The 24722-nt window shown below is 50.2% G+C and overlaps 1 protein-coding gene across 9 annotated transcripts in view; it reads left to right on the forward strand.

Annotated features, from left to right (window-relative positions):
- STIM1 (stromal interaction molecule 1) overlaps positions 1-24722 on the forward strand; it is a 106558-nt gene that overhangs the window by 78599 nt on the left and 3237 nt on the right. For 5 of the 9 annotated variants that reach the window (XM_055703182.1, XM_055703184.1, XM_055703183.1 and 2 more), the window contains 6 exons: positions 2916-3093; positions 7548-7715; positions 9105-9205; positions 9661-9896; positions 11884-11964; positions 15262-15328. In XM_055703182.1, coding sequence (XP_055559157.1) covers positions 2916-3093; positions 7548-7715; positions 9105-9205; positions 9661-9896; positions 11884-11964; positions 15262-15328 — 831 coding nt within the window. Of the gene's footprint in view, positions 1-2915; positions 3094-7547; positions 7716-9104; positions 9206-9660; positions 9897-11883; positions 11965-15261; positions 15329-18164; positions 18567-24722 lie in introns of those variants that run through there. The other 4 variants (XM_055703186.1, XM_055703187.1, XM_055703188.1 and 1 more) reach the window with 3 other exon arrangements.

Consider the following 24722-nt stretch of genomic DNA (forward strand, 5'->3'; position numbering starts at 1 on the left):
ACTCAGTGCTGAACAGACCTCCAGAAGGCATGTGATCCCTTTCTAGTTGCCTGCCAACTGCTAGTGCTGTTATTCGATGAACAATACACTCTTGAAGAGCTGGGAAGGGAGGATTGATATAAAAAGTCATTTTTTGTTCATTTTCAAAGTATCTTTTGAGATCTTCCCTCAACATTGACACTTCCCAGTCAATTACATGACCCATCGAGATAAAAAAGTTCATGTCTTAGCACACCCTACTGATGATTGAAGAGTATATGAAGGTCTGTATTGAAGATCTACTGATTACATTGAATTGTGAAGCCCCCAGACAGACCTTGATTTCTTGCCCTCACTACAAGTGTAGCTCTGAAGGCACTTGGTCGGTTGGCTGGGTTTGAAAAGGAATGCACAGGCATAATGTGGTTTTGTCCATAACCAACATAAGAAAATGGGCTCTGCTGTCAGGAAATAATATGATAGTAAGGGGAAATACAATGTTAGAGTGCCTTTGAGAATTATCTTAAGGATAAAATTCCTTCCCTCTTCTGCATCATAGTATGGGGGAATTTCTCCTTTAAACAGAGATATTTTGGTGGTTTGGGATTCTTACAGCCCTAGTATGGAAGAGCTTTAGCACTGATGCACAGGGCAGAGAGCGTGGGTTTATCTAAAAACTTGGAATGTCTTGGCAAGAGTCTCTTTAAATTGGGAAGAAAAACATTTGAGTTTCTGAACAGAACTGTAAATTAAAAATGAGCTTTTTCCAAGAGGAGAGCCAGTATCACGGCTGATGAGAGCCCAGCCCATCCATTCCATTTTAAATGGCCATCTGCATGCCAAGGAGGAGCCTGAGGAGGAGAAGTCCCAGGCTGGGACGGTGCACGGCTTCGCTCTTGACCTGAAAGTTAGCGATGGGTCCGGTCCTTGCCGCAGGCACACACGGGCTGTGCTCCGTCCCCCGTCCCCAAAAGCATGACCAAGTGCTGTCCTTCGATACGAGGCTGAAGGCGGGACACCTCTGCGTGTGCTGCAGGGAGCAGCGTTTGTAGCGACTGAGGATCAGTTTTTCCCTTTCTCTCGGTGCTCAGCTGGTCCAGGATGAGTGGGGGCCGCTCGGGGAGCCCAGGGGTGCCCTCCTGGGATGTGTCACTCTCACTCACAGCACACCTGGAGCCAGACCTCGCTGCCCCTCTCGTCTCTCTCCCACATGTTGCTGTGTTGGTTTGCTCTCCAGATTGGATGTTGATGATGATCTTGAGCGGGAGATTTTATGACCTTGAAATACTTGATTTCTGGTTAAGATTATTCTGTTTGTGGGTTTAGGGTGGTTTTTTTTCCCTTTTCGTTTTATGGATAGTTTTAACTTGGCCACTGAAAATCTCTGGTGTAAGCCGCTACTGGTTTTGCTAACCTCGTGAACATTGCTGGTAGCTTCATTGTAGGTTAGCACCTTATTTAAGGTCCCACCAATCCATGGAGAAGCTGCCTCGGGAGGGCAGGAGGTGCATGCAGGAGAAGGGGCTGGTTTGGGTGGGCAGCAGAGCTTTGCTTCTCGTGGCAGAAAACATGAGTCTCCTCAGTTTGGTCTGGGTTAAAAGCATCACCTCTGCTGCTCTGACAGTATGGTTTTGTCCAGCTGTTACTGATTTATCTCCAAGTGTGACAACTGAGACTTTTGAAAGAGAAGTTCATGTTTAAAAGGTGGGACTGTTAGATTGAGGCACCTGGTTTGACAAAGTAAGCTACAATCCTTTATTGCGTTCAGTCTAGTACATGTTCTGGAAATGCATCACATCTTGATTTGAAGTTACCCAAAGATGGATGTACCACGTTCCTCAGAAATTTGGTCCAGGGTTTAATTGTGGCCACCATTTTCAAAAAAAAAACCCAAACAAAATAAAGGTATTTATTATTTGATTCATTAGGCTGGTTCTTGCCAGAAGCCCTTTAATACTCCTATTTCTTTCATTTGTCTTACTTGTTTAACATGATTTTTCAGAACCTTCATTTTGAAGTGAACCTCTTCGTTTCATTTCAACAAAATATTTGTCAAATTTCCGCCCCTGCCCCCCCCCTTCTACTTGGCAATCTCTGTGTCTCTAGTAGCACATGGGTTTGGGACTGTATTTAAAAGAGGCACTGCTGGCATTAGGGATTGTTTCGGTGGCAGCAACCAGAGACTTCGCCACCCTACAGCACAGTCCCATGTGGGCCAGGTTCATTCTTGATGCCAATTTGATTTTACTGAACTTGGGTGAGGGTTTACACTAGTGCAGCTCCCCTGAAATGCAGACACTGTAGAAACCCTAAAACGTCTTGCTGCGGCTGCAGTGGTGTCTCCTTCAGAGGGCTGAGGCTTTCCAGGCTGAACAGTTAGACCTCCCTGAATGGGTACAAGTAATCTGTTACTATTTTTTGTTGCCATGTGTAATTCCTACTAATTTAATTCTGTCATGGGGAAAAATAATAACTTCCAGGCAAGATCAAGACATGTCTAAATTTGAAGGCTTTTGCAAGGACATTCCATCTGGGTGGTCATACCTGCTCAGGCAGATCTTCCCTTCCTTTTTTTTATTAAAGAAAAAGGTCCTCACTTTTGTAAAAACACATGTGAAAATTCAACTTAATTTGAAGCTTATTAAAGGAAATCCTGATGTGCTTTGGAAAATTATGAAGACAGGTACTGTGTATTTGATAAACTAAATGAAGCTGAGACTGCGTAGCTGACAATTTAATTTCTTCCCAGGCATGGTGAACTTTCTCCTTGACTGTTCAAATACAGATCTCTGTTGACATCAACACAGAGTAAATAAGAGCAGGTTTAGTCTAGATTGTGGCTGGCCAGCCTTTGCACTTTAATATGTAGGCTCCTTTAGCTGTGTACGGATGGCTGACACATGTAGCATTGGGCTTTTGGTCTTTGTGTGTTGCAGACTGCAGAAGGCTCAGGAGGAGCATCGCTCTGTGGAGGTAGAAAAGGTGCACCTGGAGAAGAAACTGCAAGATGAGATCAGCATTGCCAAGCAGGAGGCACACCGGCTCCGAGAACTGCGGGAGGGCACAGAGAATGAACTGAGCAGGCAGAAATATGCTGAGCAAGAACTGGAGCAGGTAAGGGCTCAGCCAGAGGGATGCACTGGCATACAGGACATGTCAGCAAGAACAGTAGGCGGTTCCTCATTCTGCTTCATCCTTCTGAGAAATCCAGTGAAGTCCTGCTTATAATGCTCTTCCACCTTCACTTTTCCACTCCCCTTTGTGGAGGAAAAGATCCAAGTATTTCTTCTGCTACTCCACATTACGTGTCCCCCGTGCAGTGTAACAGTGCTGCTTCTGTGTCGGGTAGCAGGGACTGTGCAGGTGCTATCTCAGGAGCGATGTGCTGCTACCACACACTGTCCCAGCTTGCCCTGCAGAAGGAGAGGTGTTGAACTTGACCTGTAGCTGCACCCCTCTGATGACTTCTAATTCCCACTCCAAACCATAAGCTCTTCCTTTTTTTTTCTACTTTATCTTTTCATGGGTTTAGGAGAGATTTGTAATGAGTTTTCTTGTGCTTTACCATGTTTTCATAGAATCATAGAATCACAGAATGGTTTGGGCTGGAAGGGACCTTCAAGACCAGCCAGTCCCACCCCCCGCCAGGGGCAGGGCCCCCTCCCCCCAGCCCAGGCTGCTCCCAGCCCCGTCCAGCCTGGCCTTGAGCCCTGCCAGGGATGGGGCACCCACAGCTGCTCTGGGCAGCCTGGGCCAGCGCCTCGCCGCCCTCACGGGGAAGGGTTTCTTCCTCATGTCCAACCTAAATCTCCCCTCTCTCAGCTTCAAGCCATTCCCCCCTGTCCCACCACTCCCTGCCCTTGCCCAAAGCCCCTCCCCAGCTTTCCTGTCGGCCCCTCCAGGCACTGGGAGCTGCTCTAAGGTCTCCCCGCAGCCTTCTCCTCCCCAGGCTGCACAGCCCCAGCTCTCCCAGCCTGTCCCCACAGCAGAGGGGCTCCAGCCCTCTGAGCATCCTGTGGATGAGAGAGGTGTAAGAAGGTAATTTCCTTCTGAGGCCATTTAGCACCAGATTAGGATCTGTACAGCAAAGTTAAAAGAGTTCATATGCAATTCTCAAAAACATTAAAGTTTACACTAGCAGGAAGACATGTCCCCAGTTTATGTATTGTGATGTAGGCCTAGACAGAATATTGTGTATAATGCTGCTGCTAGCAAAAATGAAACGCTTTTTGCCCAGAAGGATACACAGAGCATTTGTAAAATAATCTGTTGTAGGTCAGAAAAAACACCCACCATTCCTACACCTAAAAACCCTGAGACCTGTAACAAAACCTGTAAGGTTATAATGGAAATCAAGGATGTTGCTCATGGCACCTGCATGCAGTAACAGAGGGCAGAGAGCAAGGACCTGGGAATTTTACCTTAAAACTGCCCTTTGCCCAAACCTACAAGACGACAATTACAGTTGCTCCTCCAGTTTCACCTGAGGGACAATTCTTACCTGACTTTAATTTATAGATTGGTTTAAACTGAAATTGTGTGAGCCAGAATTGCATGAGCCAAACAAGTACCTTGGATGTTCTGAGGCCATCCTCCCAACCTGACTGTGTGAAATTTTTTACGCCACCATGGAGGATGGGTAAGAAAATGAATTAAGAATCTGGGGTTTCCACTGAGAAGGAAGAAACAAGTGTCCTGGGCCATCAGGGAACCATGGGGCAGTTTAGCTTAGGTATGCAAATAGTCAGCAAACAGCAAATTTATGTCCTGCTTTTGAGTACCAACAGCCCAGACGTCCACAGACGCCTCTTACTGGCTTTGCTGTCGTGATCCAGCATGATTCCTCCTGACTGGTCATCCAGCCTCTCTGCAAAGTCACTGTGCTCCATTTCAGGACACTCACTGGGACTTCTGTACTCACACAAACAGAAATTTGCCCACTTTGTATTGTGAGCCATTCAATAAGGATGTATAGCCTTCCTCTTTAACCCCAAGCCCTTATACCTGACCTGCTCCTGGCTTTTGGTGAAAGCAGGGTTTCTTCCGTCCCACTGCCCCCTCAGCTTTACGTTTGTTGAGAAACCCCGAAAGCTAGAGGTGACTTAACCGCTCTGTTGTTTCTTAGAGGCCTTCAGGAGGGATGCATTGGCAGGGTGAGTATTGGTTTTACCCACCTGACCCACACTGTGTGATTATAACATGATCACCGTCCCAGCAAGCTGTAGACCACAGATAACATTAACCAGTCACTCCCACTGACCGTAAAACTCATCCAATTTTAAGGTATCTTTGGGTCCCAGGGAATACTAAAACAAGACCTTCTTTTGCACTGGTTGACTCTTATCACTAAAATGATACCAGAGGGTTTAGAAGCTCCTACTGGAGTCAGGTGTATGAGGTGGAGAAGCAGTGTTTCTGGGATGGGACTGTCGCGTACTGGGTTGTTCATACCAATCGTCTCTCCTCGCTAGGTCATCCTCCCCCAGACCGTGATCCCAGCCGGGGCCGCTTACCCAGAGGGCATTCCTTGCTTTAGAAATTGTTGCTCTTAGCAATCAAAATGGGATCTTTGAAATCTTCACAGGAGTGTAGACACATAAAGTAACTCCTATTTGTACTGATTCCCCTGCAGAGCCCAGAGGGTTTGTGTTTGGCGCACTGCTGTATGATGGCTCATCTCAGCCACTGGTCCTTGGCTGTTGTTCTGCACCGCTTCCCTTTTCCACCATTCCCTAAAAATATTGTTCCTGTAAATGTTTTCAGCACTCCTCTACCCCAAATACCTAGTGGCAAGATTTCCTGCCCGCTTATCCTCTGTATTCCTAAATCACAGATGCTTGTGGATCATGGTCAGGGTTCTGCCTGTGGTGGGAGCAGTGCCTGGTGTCAGAGGGGAAAACCCAGACTTTCCTGGCATCTGCCGTTCTGAATTTGTAACTTTGTGAATGATTTAGGCAAACGTTATGCTCAACAAGACTAAATCACATGTAACTGATATAAGTAGTTGAACTCTTCTGTGTGATGCCTCCTGACTGCTTCTCGATGGACTGTGCAAATGTCCTCCAGGATAAAATACAGGATTTCATACTATTTGCATGTAACCTGGTGCTTTTGGCTCACTAGAAATCACACCTATGTCAGACTTGGTGAGACGTGACTGAGTTAAATAACAGGTTAAGGGAAAAGATCCAAGTTTGAGCAATCTTTTAAAAAAACGATTTTCTTCAGTCTGCTTGTGACTGTGCTCTGTGGGAGATGGAGAGGCACCGGCACCAGGCAAGGAGTGTAAGCACAGAGGTGGGAAGTGTGTGTTGGGCATTGGGAAGGGGCTGCTGCGGAGCCCAAGCAGGTCGCTGGATGCACTCCCACTGCCTCCATATTTCTTAGACGAGCTCCGAGCTGTAGTTGCCATCCTTCAGTTTCTCTGGTGTGGGACACGTTAACTTCTTGCAGGGCTTGTATCAGGCTTCAGGTTTCTTAGTCTCTCTGTATCATGTGTAATGGAAGAGAAGTGTTAATTCTTGATGGTCTCTAGCACTAAATGCTTTGATGTAAGGTTTTGGTATCTTCAACTTGCTTGTCACCCACTTCCTTCTAATTTTATAATCGCTCCCTTCTCCAGCAACATAAGTAAGTGTGTGGAGGAGACCAGACCGATGGTGTGTGGAGGAGACTCAGCTGGGATGGAAGGAGAGTCCCCCAGAAAACTACAGAAACTGCTGATTCCAGACGTGTGGTTTTTTTTTTTCCTGGGCAAGCAGCACATGTTTTGTGTCTAAATATTTTTATCATCTTGCTCCAGTGTGAAAGTTGTCTCTTGACAAGCTCCATTTGGCTCAGTAGCTGCAGTGAGGAGAAGGCGATTGCCTGCACCGTGCTGTCAGTGATTCTGCCTCAGGAGGAGAATCTGTGGGTTTTTCAGACCTGCAGGGAGGCAGAAAACTTTGCAGAGGTTTCTAGAGGCTATGATAAGCACCCTGAATATCCTTGCCTGAGATCTCATTCTCCGTTAACTAACTTGCACATCGTACTGTCAGCTCTGGAGGGTTTACCTGTGGTTTATTGCCATTGCAAGGCAGAGGAGCTGACGCAAAGAGGCAGAGCAGGTCAGCGATGAAAGCATGCTCCGCTTCTCCTCCCTGAGAGCTGAGGCAGGACATCGTCGCGACAGCTGGAAGTTTTTGAGGCAGGAGCTCGCCTTTAAGGAAAGCACTGTAGGGTGTCCTGGTTCTCGGTGGGATGGCTGCCCTGCCGTTCTTCTGTCTCTCACTTGCCCACAGTACCAGGATGCCCCATCTCTCCTCCTATTGACTTTTGCTTCTGTCCTGAGAAAGATTGTGTGGAGGGTTTGGGGTGGGGTTTTTTGGGGTTTTTGTTTGTTTGTTTTGGGTTTGGGGTTTTTTGGGGGGGGGTTTCTTGTGGTTTTTTTGTGGTTTTTTTTTCTTTAATTTTATTTTTTCCGGTGCCTTAAAAGCACCGGGTTGGCAGCCAGTGGCTGGGATGACCCTACAGGAGGGCAGGCTGTCCCTTCCACTTCTGCAATGCCATGCCGGCTGGTTCTCTCCCAGGTTCGAATGGCACTCAAGAACGCCGAGAAGGAGCTGGAGTCCCACTGCAGCTGGGCTGCGCCCGAGGCTCTGCAGAAGTGGCTCCAGCTGACCCACGAAGTGGAGGTCCAGTACTACAACATCAAGAAACAGAATGCGGAGAAGCAGCTGCTAGTGGCCAAGGAAGGGGTGAGAATTTCATAGAATCATAGAATCATTTAGGTTGGAAAAAACCTTCAAGGTCATAATTTCTAACCATTTATCTAACACTGCCAAGCCCACCACTAAACCATGTCCCTAAGCACTGCATCTACGTGTTTTTTAAACACCTCCAGGAATGGTGACTCCACCACCTCCCTGGCCAGCCTGTTCCAGGGCTTGACCACCCTTTCAGTGAAGAAAATTTTCCTAATACCCAATCTGAACCTCCCCTGGAGCAACTTGAGGCTTTTCCCTCTTCAGCATCCTTGTCCCACATCCTCCCCATGCAGCTGCGGGAAAGGGTTTGGGGAATGAAACCTGCGGAGTTGGTTTCTCTGCACCTTTATTTCCATTTTAATACCTTAAATTTGCATATTTTTTTTTTGAAGTCCAGCATAAATCTTCAGAGAGGCCTAAGTAGGGGCTGAAAATGAGAGGCAATTGCCTCTCGGGGCACAGCAGGCACTGACCTAGGCATGCCTGTCAGCTGCATTAGCGTGTCTTCTGCAGGCTGGAGCCCCTGAAGTATGAATTGCTGCCTGTGCAACAGCACTGTGGGTAGTTACTGAGCAAAAGGTTTTGTACCTATTGAGCATAATCCCTGCTCTAGGTGATTTACATGCACAGGCAGCAAAATTTCTAACGCATGCATGCAATCTGTAGCAATGAATCATTTCTGTATTCCCAGTTGTTTCAAATTTTCTGTGCCAACCAAAAAGCAATGTGCTGCAGGGAAGCTGTTGTAACATGCATTAGTCTCTATGGATTTATGCGGTAGTCAGAGCTGGCAGCATATAAAAATTTCTCTGCCTTAATATGTTTTTATTATGAACTTTTTAACGTCTAAAATGGTTTTCCTTTTACTGTGTCAGTTCTCATGTCCACGTTCTTAGTTTACCTTTTGTAAGTCTCGAGTTAAAGCCGCTTGATCTGTGAACCAAAGAGCTGTGTGCAGACACTTTAATACAGGGAAGGTAAAAAAAACCAACCTCAAACCAAAAAGCTTCCCCAAACCAACAACCCCAGGGCATTAACAGTATTTGGTAGTTTACTCATGGGAGAGACAAAACAAGGCTTTATGAGAGCCATTGGCTGTGTGAGGTAGCTGGTTCAGTCCCCGCTGACTTCAGGGAGAGCAGGAGAAGGGCCAAGGAGTGTGAAACCCTCAACCTGCTTACTCGCTGCTGGCAAATTCCTCACCCGCTGTGCTAGGAAGAATAACATCACATCCTTCAGTAAGAACACAGTTCACACTATTTACATGTGTGCGGACAGCTGCAGGTACTATTTCTGTCTCAGCCCATCCAGGATGTTCTTGTCCTCGAGAAGACATAAGGTTGTCTTCTTCCTGTGACCTTTTTTTTGTTGATGTTCCAGGCTGAAAAAATTAAAAAGAAGCGAAACACCCTGTTTGGAACATTTCATGTTGCTCACAGCTCATCCCTAGATGATGTTGATCATAAAATCTTAACTGCAAAGTGAGTATCTACTTAATACCTTCCGTTATTTCTGCCTTCCTCTTTCATCCCTCTCGTGTTACAGACACGAGTGTGTTGTAGCCTGTACAGGTGCTTCTCGTCTGACTTTGCTGAACTTCTGTTCTGTTGACTTTAGTGAGCTGGGATTGGACTTGCTCCTTTTAATCAATAACCTTTTAATTTTATCTGAGAGAAACAAGAAATCACAGTTATGCAGAGCAATGAAAAGTCCCGTCAAAATGAGGGTTCGGGAAGCTGCAGTATTCTTAAGCAATTTTCCCTGGATATTTCAGTAGTTGCTGTTTTTCTTAATACCTGTATTCCTGAAAGTGGAATGAAAGATGTCTCAAATATTAAGATACAAAGCTGAACCAGTAGACTCTGTGTTTCAGACAACTTATGGTGTGTTTTCCCTTCGTTCCCTACATTCTTCCTTGCTTGAACCTTGCTTCCAGGCAAGCACTGAGTGAAGTGACGGCTGCGCTGCGGGAGCGCCTGCATCGCTGGCAGCAGATAGAGCTGCTCTGTGGCTTCCAGATCGTCAACAACCCAGGCATCCACACCCTGGCATCAGCCCTTAACATTGACCCCAGCTGGATGGGCACCCCACGGCCTAACCCCTCACACTTCATCATGACCGATGATGTAGATGATTTGGATGAAGAGATCGTGTCTCCCATGTCCATACAATGTACGTAGTCTGTGTTAGCTGTGCGTGGTGAGTCTGTATCTGCCGGGTGCTGCAGGCTGGGGCAGACCTGGAACGGTAGCCTAAATGCGTTAGGAGGAATTAAGTCTTTTTTTTAAACAACCAAAGGCAAATTGTTAGTTTTTAAGGGTCAGGAATGTCTGTAAGCGCCAGACCACCACTGCTGGGATTGCTTGGGCCTGTTAATTCCAGCAGACCTAATAATTTATAGATGTTACTAGTCGTCATTTAAACTATGTATGCTGTTCTGTTCAACTCACTGAATTTAAGTATTTACTAAAAAAACCCAACAAAGCCATGGGCTAGACTCACAAAAGGGGGAAAGGGAAATGAAGTGCATTTTCCCTATCTCCCCTTGGCTAGAGCACTTGTTTGGGGTATAAAAGGACTTGAAGACACCCCCGCCTCATGCACAGCTTTGGACTTGCACATCTTGCCATTCCGCGTGGGGAGGAACGGTCTGCTGTGGTGATGCTGCCCACCTGTAACGACCTGTTAAATGTTTCCTGGAGCAAAGCCTGGAAGCCCAGTGCTCCATCTCCTGCGCATGGGTTGTAGTCACCACAGTGGACGTTCTCTTGTTCCATATTGGTGACTGTTCCTAAACAAAGTGCATCAGCTCCTGTGAGGAGGAATGGGGCTACTGGAGGGGGAGGCTGGGTGATCCTGCTGTCATCAGCCCAGATCTCTTGGAGGAAGCAGTTGAACTTGGGTCACCCTGTGCCTGTTGCACTTTCAATTGCTGAGCTCTTGGATTAAGTGGAGGCTGTCTCCTTCTCTGCAAAAGGTTTGAATCAATCCTGGCTACTGTTCCCATGTTCAGCTGACCCAGATTCAGCCTTGCTTCGCTCAAAAATGCATTTTCCAAATACAGTTTCCTATCTCTAGCTATTGCACAAGAGAATGAGAGAACGGAAGACGTTCTTTGACCCCCTGTGACAGCGGTCTGGGTGGCACAGGGAGCAGCATTGGCTAGAGCCCAGCTTTCTGAGCTGGAAGAGGGGAGCCCATACTGACAGTGTTAGCTACAGGAAACTTAATAATTGTCTCTGACTCGGGTCACTTGCTGGAGGGATTCATCAAGGACAGGTCTGTTTAACTGGGTAGAAGATGTGGGGGAGGAACAGAAGAGTCTTGGGGCTGGCAGCATGCGCTGCAGGAGATGCTTTATGTGCCATAGCCATCCCCTCCTTGTGGTCTCAGGCTCTGGTTCGATGCCGTGAAAGTCTGGAGGCGAGTGCTGAGGTTGAGCTCAGGGTGACGGGGGCTGAAGGCAGAGCACTGAGCGTTTGGGTAGCCTGCAGGATGTGAAGGCAGGAGCAACCGGGGGTCTCTGCACGTTTCCTGGGCTCAGCAAACATGGTGGTTGCGGTGGGGGTTGATGGGGTTGGGTGTACGTAGGCAAGGTTTAAAGCCTCAGACAGGTAATGGTGTCCTACTAGTCTTCGTGATTATCAGTCACCACTAGAAAGCAAGCTAGACAGCTCTAATAAAACTCTTGCAAAGATGCAAGCTAGGTATTAATGAGAGAGGGATGTCTGAAGAGATGTCCTAACACATGAAGCACGTTCTCCAGAGGATGTGAGCTGTACAAGGCACGAGCCTTCATCCAAGATTTTAAGCCTCAGCTTCTTTGTGCCTTGCTGGAGACACCTTGAGCGAGGTTTTTGCAGCCAGGACTTGCAGTTCCATCAGTCCAGTGACCTGCAGTGAGCCGGCCTGTCTGCCTCTGTGCCGCAGCACTGGTGGCCATCCCTGCGGGTGATAACTCCAAGTTCCCAAAGCAAGGGAATCTTTGCCTTGCCCTGGGGGATTTTTTTTTTTCTTTGTATACTAAAATCACTTCAGGAGAGAAGCACAGAGTTTTTCCTCCCCAGACATGTTGGGGGTGTTGCTGACTGCCCGTGATGATTCTCCTGGTAAATCACATTTTTCTCTCTCCCACTCACACCTGGTTGGCCCATCCCAGACGCAGCCTGGCTTTTCGGGCGCAGGTTCAGTGACCGCTCGTCTCTGTCCTCGGAGGATCAGTCCCTCTGGAAATACCCTGGTTTGGTTCTCTTCAATTATATTTTAATTTTTTATTCTACCCTCTGCCCTTTTTGCTGACTAAAATGCGTACACAAATTTTCCAACTTTCTGGCACAGAAAACTAATGAATGTACCTCTCTTCACTGAGTCATCAGCATCTTTACTAACTTGCAGGAAGTCTGGTGGGATGAAGAAGAATCACAGTTCACTGTAGTTCTCACGTGCTCTTGGGTTTTGCTTTTCAAAAGAAATCCAGTTAGGAAATGTGGAGAGTTGTTCTTACCCCTGAGGTGGAGATTAAGGATTCAGGCTAGGCCAGGAGGAGGTGATAACTTTCCGTTTCCCATCCCACCTCCTTCTCGGTGCAGGTTCTGCTCACAGCCCCTCCGCTGCCAGCTGAGCCTGACCCCGATCCCTCCCCACTGGGGCTGCTGCTGATTGCCATGCCTTTCTTCTCTCAGTATCATTAAATAATTTGAGCGATGCTATTATGCTAATCTGTCCCTTATGCCGGGGACACAGGGACAGCACGCTCAGCCCCAGAGATGCCAAGCCTCCTGTTTTCTGCTGGAAGCCTTCCCTTTGTGGAGCACTACCGAGCGCTGGCCATCATGGCATGGAGGAGGACAGGCATGTGCAGCAGCAGAGAAGGCTGTGCGCTGGCGTTGGTTAGGGCTTGCATGGTAGTGGTCTTCCTCAAGATGATGAGCAGGTTATTTAGCTAACATTGACAAAATGTTTGTAGTGGCTGGACTGAAACGGTGTTTGGGGGAAGCGAGGGTCCGCTGTGGCTGTGCAAGGCTGAGGTCTCAGCCTTTGGTCCTGTGCTTATCGTAGGGTAAATCATGCAAAAGGAGAGACCAGAGGTGTAAGGCGTCAAGTTGGTAAATGAGGAGTGGAACACCAGGGGAAAAGAAGTCCACCAAACACCCTTAGGGAAAAAAGCGTGATCCAAGAGAAGAAGAAACTTTAGCAGAAACCTGTAATCCCAGTTAATTATTCTGCAGGGCTTGAATCCCTGTTAGCCCTCCAAACAGAGGCTTCTAAACTGTATCCCTGCCAGCAGTGGGCAAGTAGGGATGAGCTGTGCTATTCCTGTCCATGCTGCCTTAGTTAGCAGCATTGCTGCTGCAGAGGCACAGCAGGAGAGCTGGAACATGCTCCGGTTCTGCCCCTCGCCGCCTCTGATCAGATTTTTGCAGTCCCTGCCTGGAAGCAAGGGATTTTTTTCCACCTCGACTGTGTGTGCCTCAATTTTACTTAATTTCAGCTCTGGAGCGCCTAAGAAAAAAGATACCTTGAAGTAGAAAGTGGATGGTATAAAGAGCTCCAGTGAAAGGTCTGTAGATGGGCAGTGTAGTACAGCAAGAAGCAGCAAACCTGAGTGGTGCAACCCTGTGAGAGAAACTGTGATGAACTTTGGGAATGTGGAAGCAGCAAAGTTGCCTGAATTATTCTTGCTTGTTCCTTCTTCCACTTGAAATATGTCCCACAGTGATCCTTCAGGTACCTGAGTCGTCGCTGTCAGATGAGCTGCAGGAGGCTCGTGTTTCCTGGCTGTACGCTTTTATAGCAGTGATTTGCTGGTTCTTCGATTCCTGAAGGAGCTCTCCTTCTACTCCATTCCTTAGCTTTCCTGTCTGTTCACCTTTTTAACCCATTTTTACATGTATTTCTTCTGCATATAAAAAATCCTGAACAATCCTGAACACCTTATCTCCTGCAAAAGAAGGAACATCTTGTACGGAAATTACAGCTAGTGGATTAAACACAACCAATCTGGTTGTCTTCAGGGTGGCGGTGCAGCCCAGTGGCTCCTTAGTTTTCCACATGTAATGCTCTGCCTGACTGGAACGAGCATGCAGGAATCGCCATCTCCACCTCCACGCAGGTGAAGGTGCCTCCCTGCACCTCTCCGAAGGCGACTCCTGCCTCTGGCTCGGTGTGTAGGTGTGCTGCAGAGGTAGTGTTGGCTGGGTGCAGGGGAACTGGCTGAGCTCTCTGGCCTGCGTTACCTACGAGGTAGGACTACGTGGCCAGAAAGATTATTATGATCTTTAAAAGCTATTAATCAGCTGGTGACCGTGCACTTGAAGGAAACAGTCCTCTGAACCAAGACGAATTTGCAATTAGGGAAAAATATTTTTCAAATTGAATCATAGAATCACAGAAGGGTTTGGGCTGGAAGGGACCTTCAAGACCAGCCAGTCCCACCCCCCCGCCAGGGGCAGGGCCCCCTCCCCCCAGCCCAGGCTGCTCCCAGCCCCGTCCAGCCTGGCCTTGAGCCCTGCCAGGGATGGGGCACCCACAGCTGCTCTGGGCAGCCTGGGCCAGCGCCTCGCCGCCCTCACGGGGAAGGGTTTCTTCCTCATGTCCAACCCAAATCTCCCCTCTTTCAGTTTGGTTTAGCGTCTCTTTGATCAGTAAGCTAGTCACGAAATGGACTGGGAGCCGGTGATACCACTTTTGGACCAGAGCTATCATTTTGGGTGCAGACTGTGATGAAAGCCTGTGCCAACCCAATTAATACCATCGTTACTGCACATCTGCCACGTGTCCCAGCCGTCCTGCCCCGCAGAAGGGTACGAGGCTGGGAGGTTTCTGCATCTTCATAGAGGCCTTCCTGCGCCTGAACACATGGTGCAGCTGTACTTGGCAGCCCTGCTTTTGGTCCCACATGCCTGCGCCTTGCTCCAGGAGTTGCACCGGCACGGCCATGCTGGAAGCCGGAGCAGAGCTGAGCTCCGCTCCTGGAGTCACCTCACTGGCTTTAGGTGCCTGCATCTGAACTGAGCACTGGAGGCTCCTTTTTTAGGCTGTGTAGGGAGATAGTACTGCAAGGCATGAAGCATCTGAACAGTTTGGATGTCTGCGTTAGGATGAAATGAATCATGCCCTGAAAGTACCGGCTTCTTCACATTTGCTATAAAGGGAGCCTGGGTGGTAGCTCTGACGTAAAGTTGGATAGGATGAATCATGCAGCCAGTTTCTGCTCCAAGCAAGATGATCAGATAAGGTGTTCAGAAAGCACCTATATCGGGAATGTCAAACATTTTTTCACGGGCTGGGCATTAATCTAGCATGTTAAGCAGTAGCACCAGCTTAATGCTTCTTCTGCATTAAACCAGCATAACTTACAGCACAAGGTGGGATGGCTGCAGTGGCCTTGGGCAGGTGTCCCGGTGACAGAAGGCACAGTGCTGTGGTGCTGTAGCCCTGGCTGTGGGTGGCAGCTTTATCGCGGTGCCTCCTTGCTGATTTGATGTGCAGTCTCCTTCCAGCTGCATTCACCATTCTCCCCTTTCTCTCATTGCAGCTCCTGCCTTGCCCACCACAGTTCGCCAGCGCCTGGTGGACCCACAGCACGCCCACGGATCTCAGAGGTTGGTAGAGAGTTACGTGCAAGGCCAGAATGAGTCAGGCCAACCTGCCCATTACCGGGCAGGCAGAGTCTCTCTCCGTCGAATGCATAGCCTCTCCTCTGGACAGTCTTTCAGTTCCGACCTTCCCAGCACCAGCCCATCATGTGCTGCCACCACCACCTCTTCCACCTCTTGCTCCTCATCCACCACCACTGCATCTGCTCCTGCTTGCCATGTCCACCCTATCTATTACCATCACACCACCTCCTCTTATTTCCTTCAGATGGACTCCATCCCTGATCTACCCCCTCCTGATGTCACCTCTGGAGTTCGCTGTCGCACTGAGAGCTTTGGGTATATTGCTGTTTCTTTTTTAGCTCCCTCTTGCCTGCTGTGTCTCAGAGCTGCTGCTTGCTCGGGTGCTCTTTCTCCTAGATTCCTTGTGCCTTTTCCTTTTGGGCCTTTATTTCATGATTTTTCCATGTTTGTTTCCTCAACCGCTCTCCTGTGCTAGTGGACCCTCTAAGGAGTGCTCCATGGCCCATTCCCATACCAGCAAACTCAGTGGGTGCATAAACCAAGGAGGTGCTGTTGTTTAACTGTAGCTAAGCAAGCGAGAATTCTTGGGCACTCAGTTATTGCTAAATAAGTCAGTCTTTCACTTGGGTGATGCACCTGTGAGAACAAAGGTAACGCAACTAATCAAACAAACACTGACCTTATTTGAAGCCTTGACTTATTTGGGGTCTTCACAAGCGAATTGCAAAGGAAACATGTTGGGTAGATACTATGAGATAGTAGTTGGTGTTGCCAGAGGGATGAAGAGGTGGCGAAAAGCAGCATTCAGGAATTTTGTATTTCAGAGTGACTCCTACCTCTGGTTCAGTAGGGGATGAGGCATGGTTGTGTTTTGACTAAGGAACATCTGAATAATGAGGAGGGAGTTGGAGCTTCTTATTGCTGGATCACTGGCATTAACTTGGTCCCTTTCAATAGTGACAGCCAGCAAGTGATGGCTCTTTGGAGACCTCTGTACGATGGCATCCAAGGGACCGGTTCCCATCCACATCCCTAAATCCCTGACCTCTCCTGATTCATTGTGCTGGCATTAGAGAGGCAAATGACTGGGTGGGCTGTAGATGCGGGAATCCTGTCTGGTCTAACTGGGGTGCTGCACAGGGCCCTGGGGCAGCCATCCCCAGTTCAGAAATGTTCTTTACCCCAAGCACAGAGGATCGTGTTCCTCGGGCGGCCCCAGGGTGGCTTTCTTCTGAACAAGGTCCGTGGGCAGCAGTTTTTGGAGGTCCTCGCCCCGTGTGGCTCATGGACGCACCCAGCTCCAGAGCACTGTTTGAGCCTGCATCTGTTCCGATGCTTGGTTTAAACTCTCGGCTAAGGGGTGAGTGGGGTGTGTGGTTTGTATGGTCTCTAGTTCAGGGGCATTGCAGGCGCTCAGTGCAGAGGTGTCAGCACTGGAACAGACAGTGGAAGGGGGCTGTGATGGGCCGTCGGGAGTCCTGTCCTCCTGCTCTGCTGGGGAGCTGCCTATGACCATGGCCAAGTCATTTCATCTCTCCGTTCTGTGCTTTCTCCTTGGTAAAATTAAAAATAGTCTCCTTATCCTCAGTGTTGGGGAACAGACTTCTGGGAAAAGGCTGGAGGTCTCTCAGTGAGGAAGTCGATAGGGGCAATGTCCTTTCATGTTTATATCCAGGCAGGATGACATTCGAAGTCAGCACATCTTCATTCCTCCCAGCACATTGTACCATTATTCCTTTATCTGTAGGTACCTCTGCCCTTAGGCGTAGGTTCTCTCCTGACGTCGTTTACACAGTCTCTGTTTCGGATGCCTCACCCCCTCACTAACTTGTGTGTCTCACAGCTGGGCTGCCTGCGGACCGGAGCATCCCTAAGCCCAGGCTGCGAGCAGCAGCGCCGGCAAAGCCCCACGCAGCCCCAGGCAGAACATGGACTCTGGAGTGTCGGAGAGAGGGGGAAATCACTGCACCTGCTCCACAATTAGGCAATTACAGAGCAACATTTTGGTTAATGTAGTAATGTTTGTTTGAGATAACAAGCAGCATAATTAAAGATTTAGATTAATTACTGCCAATTTGCGTGCAGTTGCAGCTGTCCTGGTTTGACCGATAAAAGCTGGGAATGCTTCTGGTAACATCACACAGCCCCTGTTTACCATCGACCTTCCTGTCTCTGTAGAAAGCAGGGCTTGTCCTGGGAGCTCGAAGGTTGATGTACTGTTTCAAAAATAGCTGTATAAACATGATTATTTTTTTTCAGCTGAGGCCTGTGATACACTTAATTGCTGACCAGGTTAAAGTCTCAATCCTGCAGACTCCCCTGAGAGTGGCAGGGGGAAATGTGGTATGACTTTGGGATCCTCATTAGGAAAGGCAATGCTGCTGAGGGGTCATTAGAAGAGAATAACTGGGGTCTTCTCCTTATTCTCCACAGGCAATTAGGAGCTCGTCAGAACCTCATAGGTCACAGTTCAGTGGAAGGTGGGACTGTTTTCTCTCTGTTCCCATAGCAAAGACCACCTGTTGATGCAGGATAATTTAGCAGTGGAGTTTTGCAGGGTATGAACTTCTCACCTAAGGTTTGCTTCAGCTACACAATAGCAGATGACTCCAAAATCCATGCTCATCCATTCTCTGTTCATTTCAGAAAACAGAAATGAAGACTTGGGTGCCCAAACGTGTTCTTATTTTGTTGCTTTTAATTTTTTGTCAAACTGCATCGTTAGCAGGTCCTGCTTAGATGCATCTCTAAAAATACGGCCATGGAGGCATGCCACAGCACAAGCCAATATATTGCTCTTTCTCTTTTATATAACCAGTCTCGGAGGCCTTTACATACATCCCTCGAGCTCCGCAGCCTCCCAAAGAGGCAAGCAGAACAGATGGGGAAGCTGAGGCTGAGAAAGGCCTTCCAGGGAGTCATTGCCAAGGATGAAAACGGAACCCAAAAAATTCCTGGCTTCTGGCTCCCTTGGTAGGAGGAGAGTGCTACCTTGAGTGCTTTGGGCTGCTGGATCGCTTTAGCCTCTCTCGTATCCAGCAGATGCCAATGTTGGCGAGACCTCGCAAGAGATATCATCTCAAACAAGCTGTTCCCCCAGAGAAAGGCTCGGGGATTGCTTCTCTCCGTGCAAGCTGTATACGGTGCTAAAGTCTGCTGGGGGTTGACCTGGTAGGGACCTTCTCTCCAGGCAAGGCCAGCGCGTGGCCGGTGAATTGCTTTCATGAACTCCTCACTGTTTGCTTCTCTTTTGCAATTGGCTTCAGAGGATCCGGTGCAAATAAGGTCAGAGCTGTTCTGATTTTGAAGGCTGATGTGTGTTTTTTTTAATGTTAACGAAGGGGACTGGGTGTCCCTGGGGGGGAGAGGGGTTGGAGGATGCTGTGTGCACAGAGGTTTCTGCTGCCAGTGCCTGCTTCAAGTGGTACCTGTGGATGAACGTAATGGAGATGGGAGTGTAGGACCAAATCCCCACGCTGGTGGCCTTTTTCCAGCGGGGATGGGAGGCGGCAGCCAAAGCAAAAGCAGTGTCAGTAATCCACAGAAGAGAGTCATTCACAGCTCTTCCAGAATGGAGGGAAGGAAATCGCTGTTGGATTTGCGTTGTTGAGGCTGTTGCAAAACCTCCGACTGTGCCGCACCAAGCTCAGCAGAATAACTGAACTATATAGCAAATCTGACTCTGCCTTAGGGGAAGCCTTTGCTGCCGTGGTACCATGTGCTAGCTAGGTATATAATGTATAGCCTTGCAGCTATGGGTGCTCTTCGTAAAGAGCAGGGAGTGGTAGAGGCACCGAGGTCTGTGTGAGGCAGGTAGACCAAGCCCTGCTCTTGTGTCAGATGCCCTTGAGCCACTCATAAGCTTTCCTGCAGCCTCTGTCCTGGCCCACCAGAAATCATTCAGTGGGCTGCAGAGCTGAAGAAAAAGATTCTAGATCATCCTCCTGCCCTCTCCCCTCTTTCTCCACCACTGCCAGACTTTCTTTACTCCATGCTTTGCTCTCCGCTTCTTTTGTTTGCAAAGTCAGTCCATTCCCATCTTCTCACCCGCTCTCATTTACTGCGGTCGGTTCGGATTCGTGGAGTGGCACGGCAGGAAGCGCAGGTGAAAGCAGATAAAAACCAGCAGCAACGTGTGCATCCTGCCTTCACGTAGGTGAACGCTGTCAGCTTCACTCTTCATAGATTGTAAGTGGGCCCAGCTACATCAAAAAGAAAGCAGCAAACAATGCAACATTGTGGCTGGGATGGAGGAACATGCTGTCTTACATCAGGCTCCCAGGTATTTTCATGTTCAGTTGGTGGTCTGAGGTTTTCAGGAGGGACGAGTATTCAGTAGTTGCTGCTGTACCGCAGAAGTTCTTTCTGTGAAGGCACCTTCCCGTCATACCGTTGAGGCTGGCTGTGTCCTGGGCTAGCATTTCCTCTTGAAAATGGAGCATAAGCCTTGTGAAAATTAGCAGGATAAAGGCCAGCCCTTTTTGGCTGAGCCTCACCCAAGATGACTGGCAATATCCTGGCAATGATCTTTCCTTCCCTCTTGTCCCGACACTGGACTTGGGAGCATCCCCTCCTCTTTGCTTTCTCGGACAAAGCCAGTGTGCATCCCAGGGAGTCATGTCCCTGCAGGCGCACACCTCCCCTGTCTTGCACTTGCTTATGGGAACCACCAGGAAGGATCATTTTGGGCTGTAGAAAGTCCCAGCAATAGTTTCCAACTGTTGGCATTCACTTGTGAAAATCAGTTGGTGCCCGTGGGTGCCGTGGCAGGGATGCAGGTGGTCCCCCTCTGCGTGTGCCTGAACATCCAGCTCCGTCAGCTCTCGGGGTGGGTTAACAGACCAGCCGGCCCCTTGAGCCATCCGTGGCACGATGAGTACTGTGCCCATCTGCTGGCTCCTCACGTGGTTGAACTGCAGCTTTGCAGAGTGCCCTGGGAGCTGCTGCTGCTTGAGGTCTTCTCTTGTCCACTGCTGACGTGCCACTTGGCATGCTGGTGTCAGCAGTCACGGTGTCCTGCCTCTACCCTTCAGGAATGTATTCCTGAGTTACAGCTGGATAGATTATGAGTAAAATTGGTTAGCTTAGAACCATTGGGATATCTGAAAAGCATGTGCTCGTACCCTGTTTCCCCCATCAGCTCCTTCAGTCCCCCTCTGGATGGCAAGCTGGCAAGCTCAGAGAGAAAAAAGTGTGGTCCGACAAGGTTGGACCAAGCACAGCACCCATTGCTGTGCCATCCGTCGGCTCCCGCACAGGGCATCCCCAGGGATCCACAGCGACAGCCACACCTGCAATGGGGAGGTGGGCCCTGCAAAGTGACCACCGACCCCTTGATGCCCAGGGGACCCTCTGTTGTGGTGAGAGCGGTCCTGGGAGGAGACGTGGTGGCTGTGGTGTGCACCAAGGACCTGCTGTGAGCTGCTCACCTGCCGGCATTGGCCAGAGGCAGTGTTTTGCCTCCCTCTACCCGGGGTGCAGGACCAGCTGTCCAAGGATCAGGTTCCCAGAGTCTGCGTTTGGGGGAAGAAAACCCTCCTGGACCAGAGGATGTTTCTTCATGTGCTGTCGTCATTTTCTCCACGCACTGCCATAGCCACGGGATTGCTTTTGGCTCTTCTGGATTTAGGACTGTGCACTAGCTTGTGAGAGAGGGAGAGGCTTGCTGGATGGCCTCTGAGCTGATGGGTGTTTGCAGATCTCAGCAGGGAAAAAACTTACCTTCTTCACAAATGAGGCATTTTTGAAGTCACCTCAGTTTAAAAAAAATCTGGGTTTTGCTGTATTTGCTACCCTTACTTTTGTTTTAAAGGATTATTTTTTTTCCTGACTCTCACCCAGACACCTTTGTGATTATGGATTGGGTCGATTTTTACCAGAAAAGAGTAACTCCACTTCAGTGGATTACAAAGTTGAATTTCAAGCGAGCAGGTGTTACTGTCTAAACCTGCCTTCACTGGCCATGGTGTGCTGCACCTGCACTATGCTCAGCCACTTCATTGGGTGAACTTCAGCAGAGGGTGCAATGCTTTTTGCACTGAGGTCTGCAGGGAATCGGTGATCTGACCCTGCTAGAGCGGTATGCCAGCCTGGTGGGATCAGCTGGAATGAGTCCAGAGTGGGCACTGTGGACCTGCCTGCGCTGCTTGGAGGTGGTCCTGCCTGCCTGTGGTCCTGGCTCAGATCAGCGTCATCTCCAGCCAGGGTTTTGCCCTGCTGCCTCATATATCTGCCTGCACGGTGGTGGCTGAGCAGTCATGATGGACCTTTTTCCCTTGAACTCAATGCTGCTGACCAGCAGATGTGTGGGCAGCAGGATGGGCAGCTCAGAGGACGCAGCTTCTGCAGCAGCCTTGCTCCTTCTCCTCAGTGTGCTGGGAGCGAGCACCATCCGGGAGGACACACCGACCGCTGCCTTCGCTCACTTGGCATCGGTCTGTAGGGCTGGTGCCAAACCACGTGGCCAAAGTCAGCTTTGTTTTCATGGAAAGGGGGCATTTTCCAAGTATTCGTGGAGGAAATAAACCTCTAAAAGCATGTTGCTCGGCACCAGCTCACCCTCGCAGCATCTCTCGACAGCAGCTGAGCATGTGCTGATGGCTTCTGCCACCCTTTCTTGAGAGAGGTGACACAGTGAGTGGCCTGGCAGAAATTCCTCAACAGAAATTTCCCCTTTGCAGATGCGTTAAGCAATGGTGTGAGTAAGAAACATTCAAGAGGAGCATAAGACTCCTCACTTTCCTAAAGGAAAGGACTTGAGTTGTTGTGATTGCAGTTACGTCTTTATTCTCCATGTACTAGCAGCAGCCTGAGGTCTCGAGCCCCCTGGCTTGTGTGGGTGCCACTGGTGTCCACCTTTTGGAAGACGGCTCTGAAATACTCTTGTGTTCAGTCCCATTAAGTTTTATTGATGCTGCTGTTCCCAAAGCTGACTGCCCATGACCCACCCCAGTCATCCCAGTGAAAGCTGTGGGCCACGGGCCATGACAGCGACCTTCTGCGGAGCTGCGGTATCTGCCGGTGGCGTTGAGGAATTGGGAGCTCCTGTGGCTCCATACGGTGTGTTTCATCGCAGTTGTCTCCCTTGGATGGCCTCCAAGATGCTCACTCAGAATAGCTGGGGATTTCACACCATCCAAATTGTTCAGTTCCTGTTCTCCCCTGCCTGCTGCTAACCTTGAGGATGCAGCTCTCCATCGCTCGGATGTCAGATGGGCTCAGTTGTGTGTGTGTGAAAGGCAAGGACTATTCCAGATATGCCTGGGGCTATTTTCTTCTTGTTAAAATAAGAGATGAGACGGTCTTCACAGCTGGGCTCTCACAGTGGATCTTGGGCTGTATCCTAACCATCTGCGAGGTATTTTAATACCCCTTTCCCTTCACGTATTCCTACGGAGCTGTTAAATGAGGGCACAAGTTTACGTGGTGGGTTTTGTTAAAAAATACCCTTGTTACCATTATGGAGGGCAATCACAGAATCACAGAAGGGTTTGGGCTGGAAGGGACCTTCAGGACCAGCCAGTCCCACCCCCTGCCCCGGGCAGGGCCCCCTCCCCCCAGCCCAGGCTGCTCCCAGCCCCGTCCAGCCTGGCCTTGAGCCCTGCCAGGGATGGGGCACCCACAGCTGCTCTGGGCAGCCTGGGCCAGCGCCTCGCCGCCCTCACGGGGAAGGGTTTCTTCCTCATGTCCAACCTAAATCTCCCCTCTCTCAGCTTCAAGCCATTCCCCCCTGTCCCACCACTCCCTGCCCTTGCCCAAAGCCCCTCCCCAGCTTTCCTGTCGGCCCCTCCAGGCACTGGGAGCTGCTCTAAGGTCTCCCCGCAGCCTTCTCCTCCCCAGGCTGCACAGCCCCAGCTCTCCCAGCCTGTCCCCACAGCAGAGGGGCTCCAGCCCTCTGAGCATCATGGTATTTATGCTGGTATCATAAAAGAGGAACTAGGGGCTTTTCACGTGCCATACCGGACGGGTTTGGTGCTGAGCGTGGCAGGGCTAGGCAGGGCACAGTCACCCAGGTCCTGGGGCTCAGCTGTGTGGGGAGTGGGGAGGGCTGCACCTGGAGCGGAGAGGCTGAGAAAGTGGGAAACACCTCCTTTCTCTTCTGACACCCTTTTGCTTCTCTTTGCTCCTTTTCTCTCCATTTGCCTTTCCCATTCTTTACCACTTGCCTCCAGTCAGTGTGGACAGCATGAGGCAGGGGCTGTGTCCCCTGGCAGCCCCCGGCCCTCCCTGCCTGTGCCTGCCCTGGCAGGCAGGAGGGGGCTGGCTGTGTGGCATCCAAGTCTTGAGGCTAGCGTTCAAGTAGGTGGTAGCAAGAGCAGTGTAGCTCTTTGTCTGACTGATGGGCACGCTGGCAGGCTTTGGCAGGGCCTGTGGGGATGTCAGGTACAGCAGCATTGCACCCACCTGGGTGATCCCGGCTGGAAGGAGTAAGCTGTGATTTTCCATTTCTCCCTTCCTCCTGCCTCCCACTCTCCATTTCCAAAAGATCTGGGAGCTCCTCAGGCTGGCGCAGCAACGCTCCAATGCCATTTGGAATCACAAGTTGGCACCGGGCTGGGGGCACAAACCGCTGTGCAGCAGAGGGTCTGCAGGCAGCGACCACAGGCAGCTGCGTGTCAGGAGCACGCCGCTCGGGCATGGCTTCGCACGGGAAAGCTGAACCTCTAATTCCTCCCTCCAGGATTAGAGGTTTCCACGGGCTGACCCAGGAACAGGGGGAAACAGCCAGTCTGGCGCTTTCTGTCCCAGGGCTGCGTGTGGTCAGGCTGCAGCCTCGCGGCTCGGAGGGGCGAAGTGGGGGCACGCGCACACAGATGCGACCTGAGCAAATGCAGAGGAGCCCTCTGAGGAAGTTGCCCCCAGTCCTGCAGCTAGAAGAGCATCAGCTCTCTCAGCTGTACCGCTTCTCTGTGGGCCAGAGCGAGCTGTGCAATGTGACGAGCTCCCTGGCCCATCTCCCACTGGGATCTGTGGGAAAGAAGCGGGCTGGCAGGGTCATTTTCAAGGGAGCGGGAGGGAGCTGCCGGCTCCGCGTGGAGCCCAGCCCTGCTGTGTCTGGCCGAGGGCCACTGGAGCCATGGCTGGTGCCTTTGGACCCTCAAGCTCAGGGCTGAGTGCTGGCAGCTGCCTTGTGGACTGGGGCCTCGATCCCTCTGGTTCTGCCTCTGTGCACGGTGCTTCCTTCCAGCTCCGCGTGGCGCTGAACAGAGCGGCGTCCTGCCTCGTGCGGGGCACGTGCTAGCGGTGCGCTCACCTGGGCTGGGGAGAGGCAGCGAGCAGCCCTGCCTGCCTGTGCCGGGGGGGGGGGGGCAGTCGCATCGCCCCATCTGCTGGGTAGCTGGCATGGGGCTGGACAAGCCCCCCCGTCCCTGGGGGT

This window comes from Falco cherrug, chromosome 2 (assembly GCF_023634085.1).
Source record: "Falco cherrug isolate bFalChe1 chromosome 2, bFalChe1.pri, whole genome shotgun sequence".
Taxonomy (NCBI): domain Eukaryota; kingdom Metazoa; phylum Chordata; class Aves; order Falconiformes; family Falconidae; genus Falco; species Falco cherrug.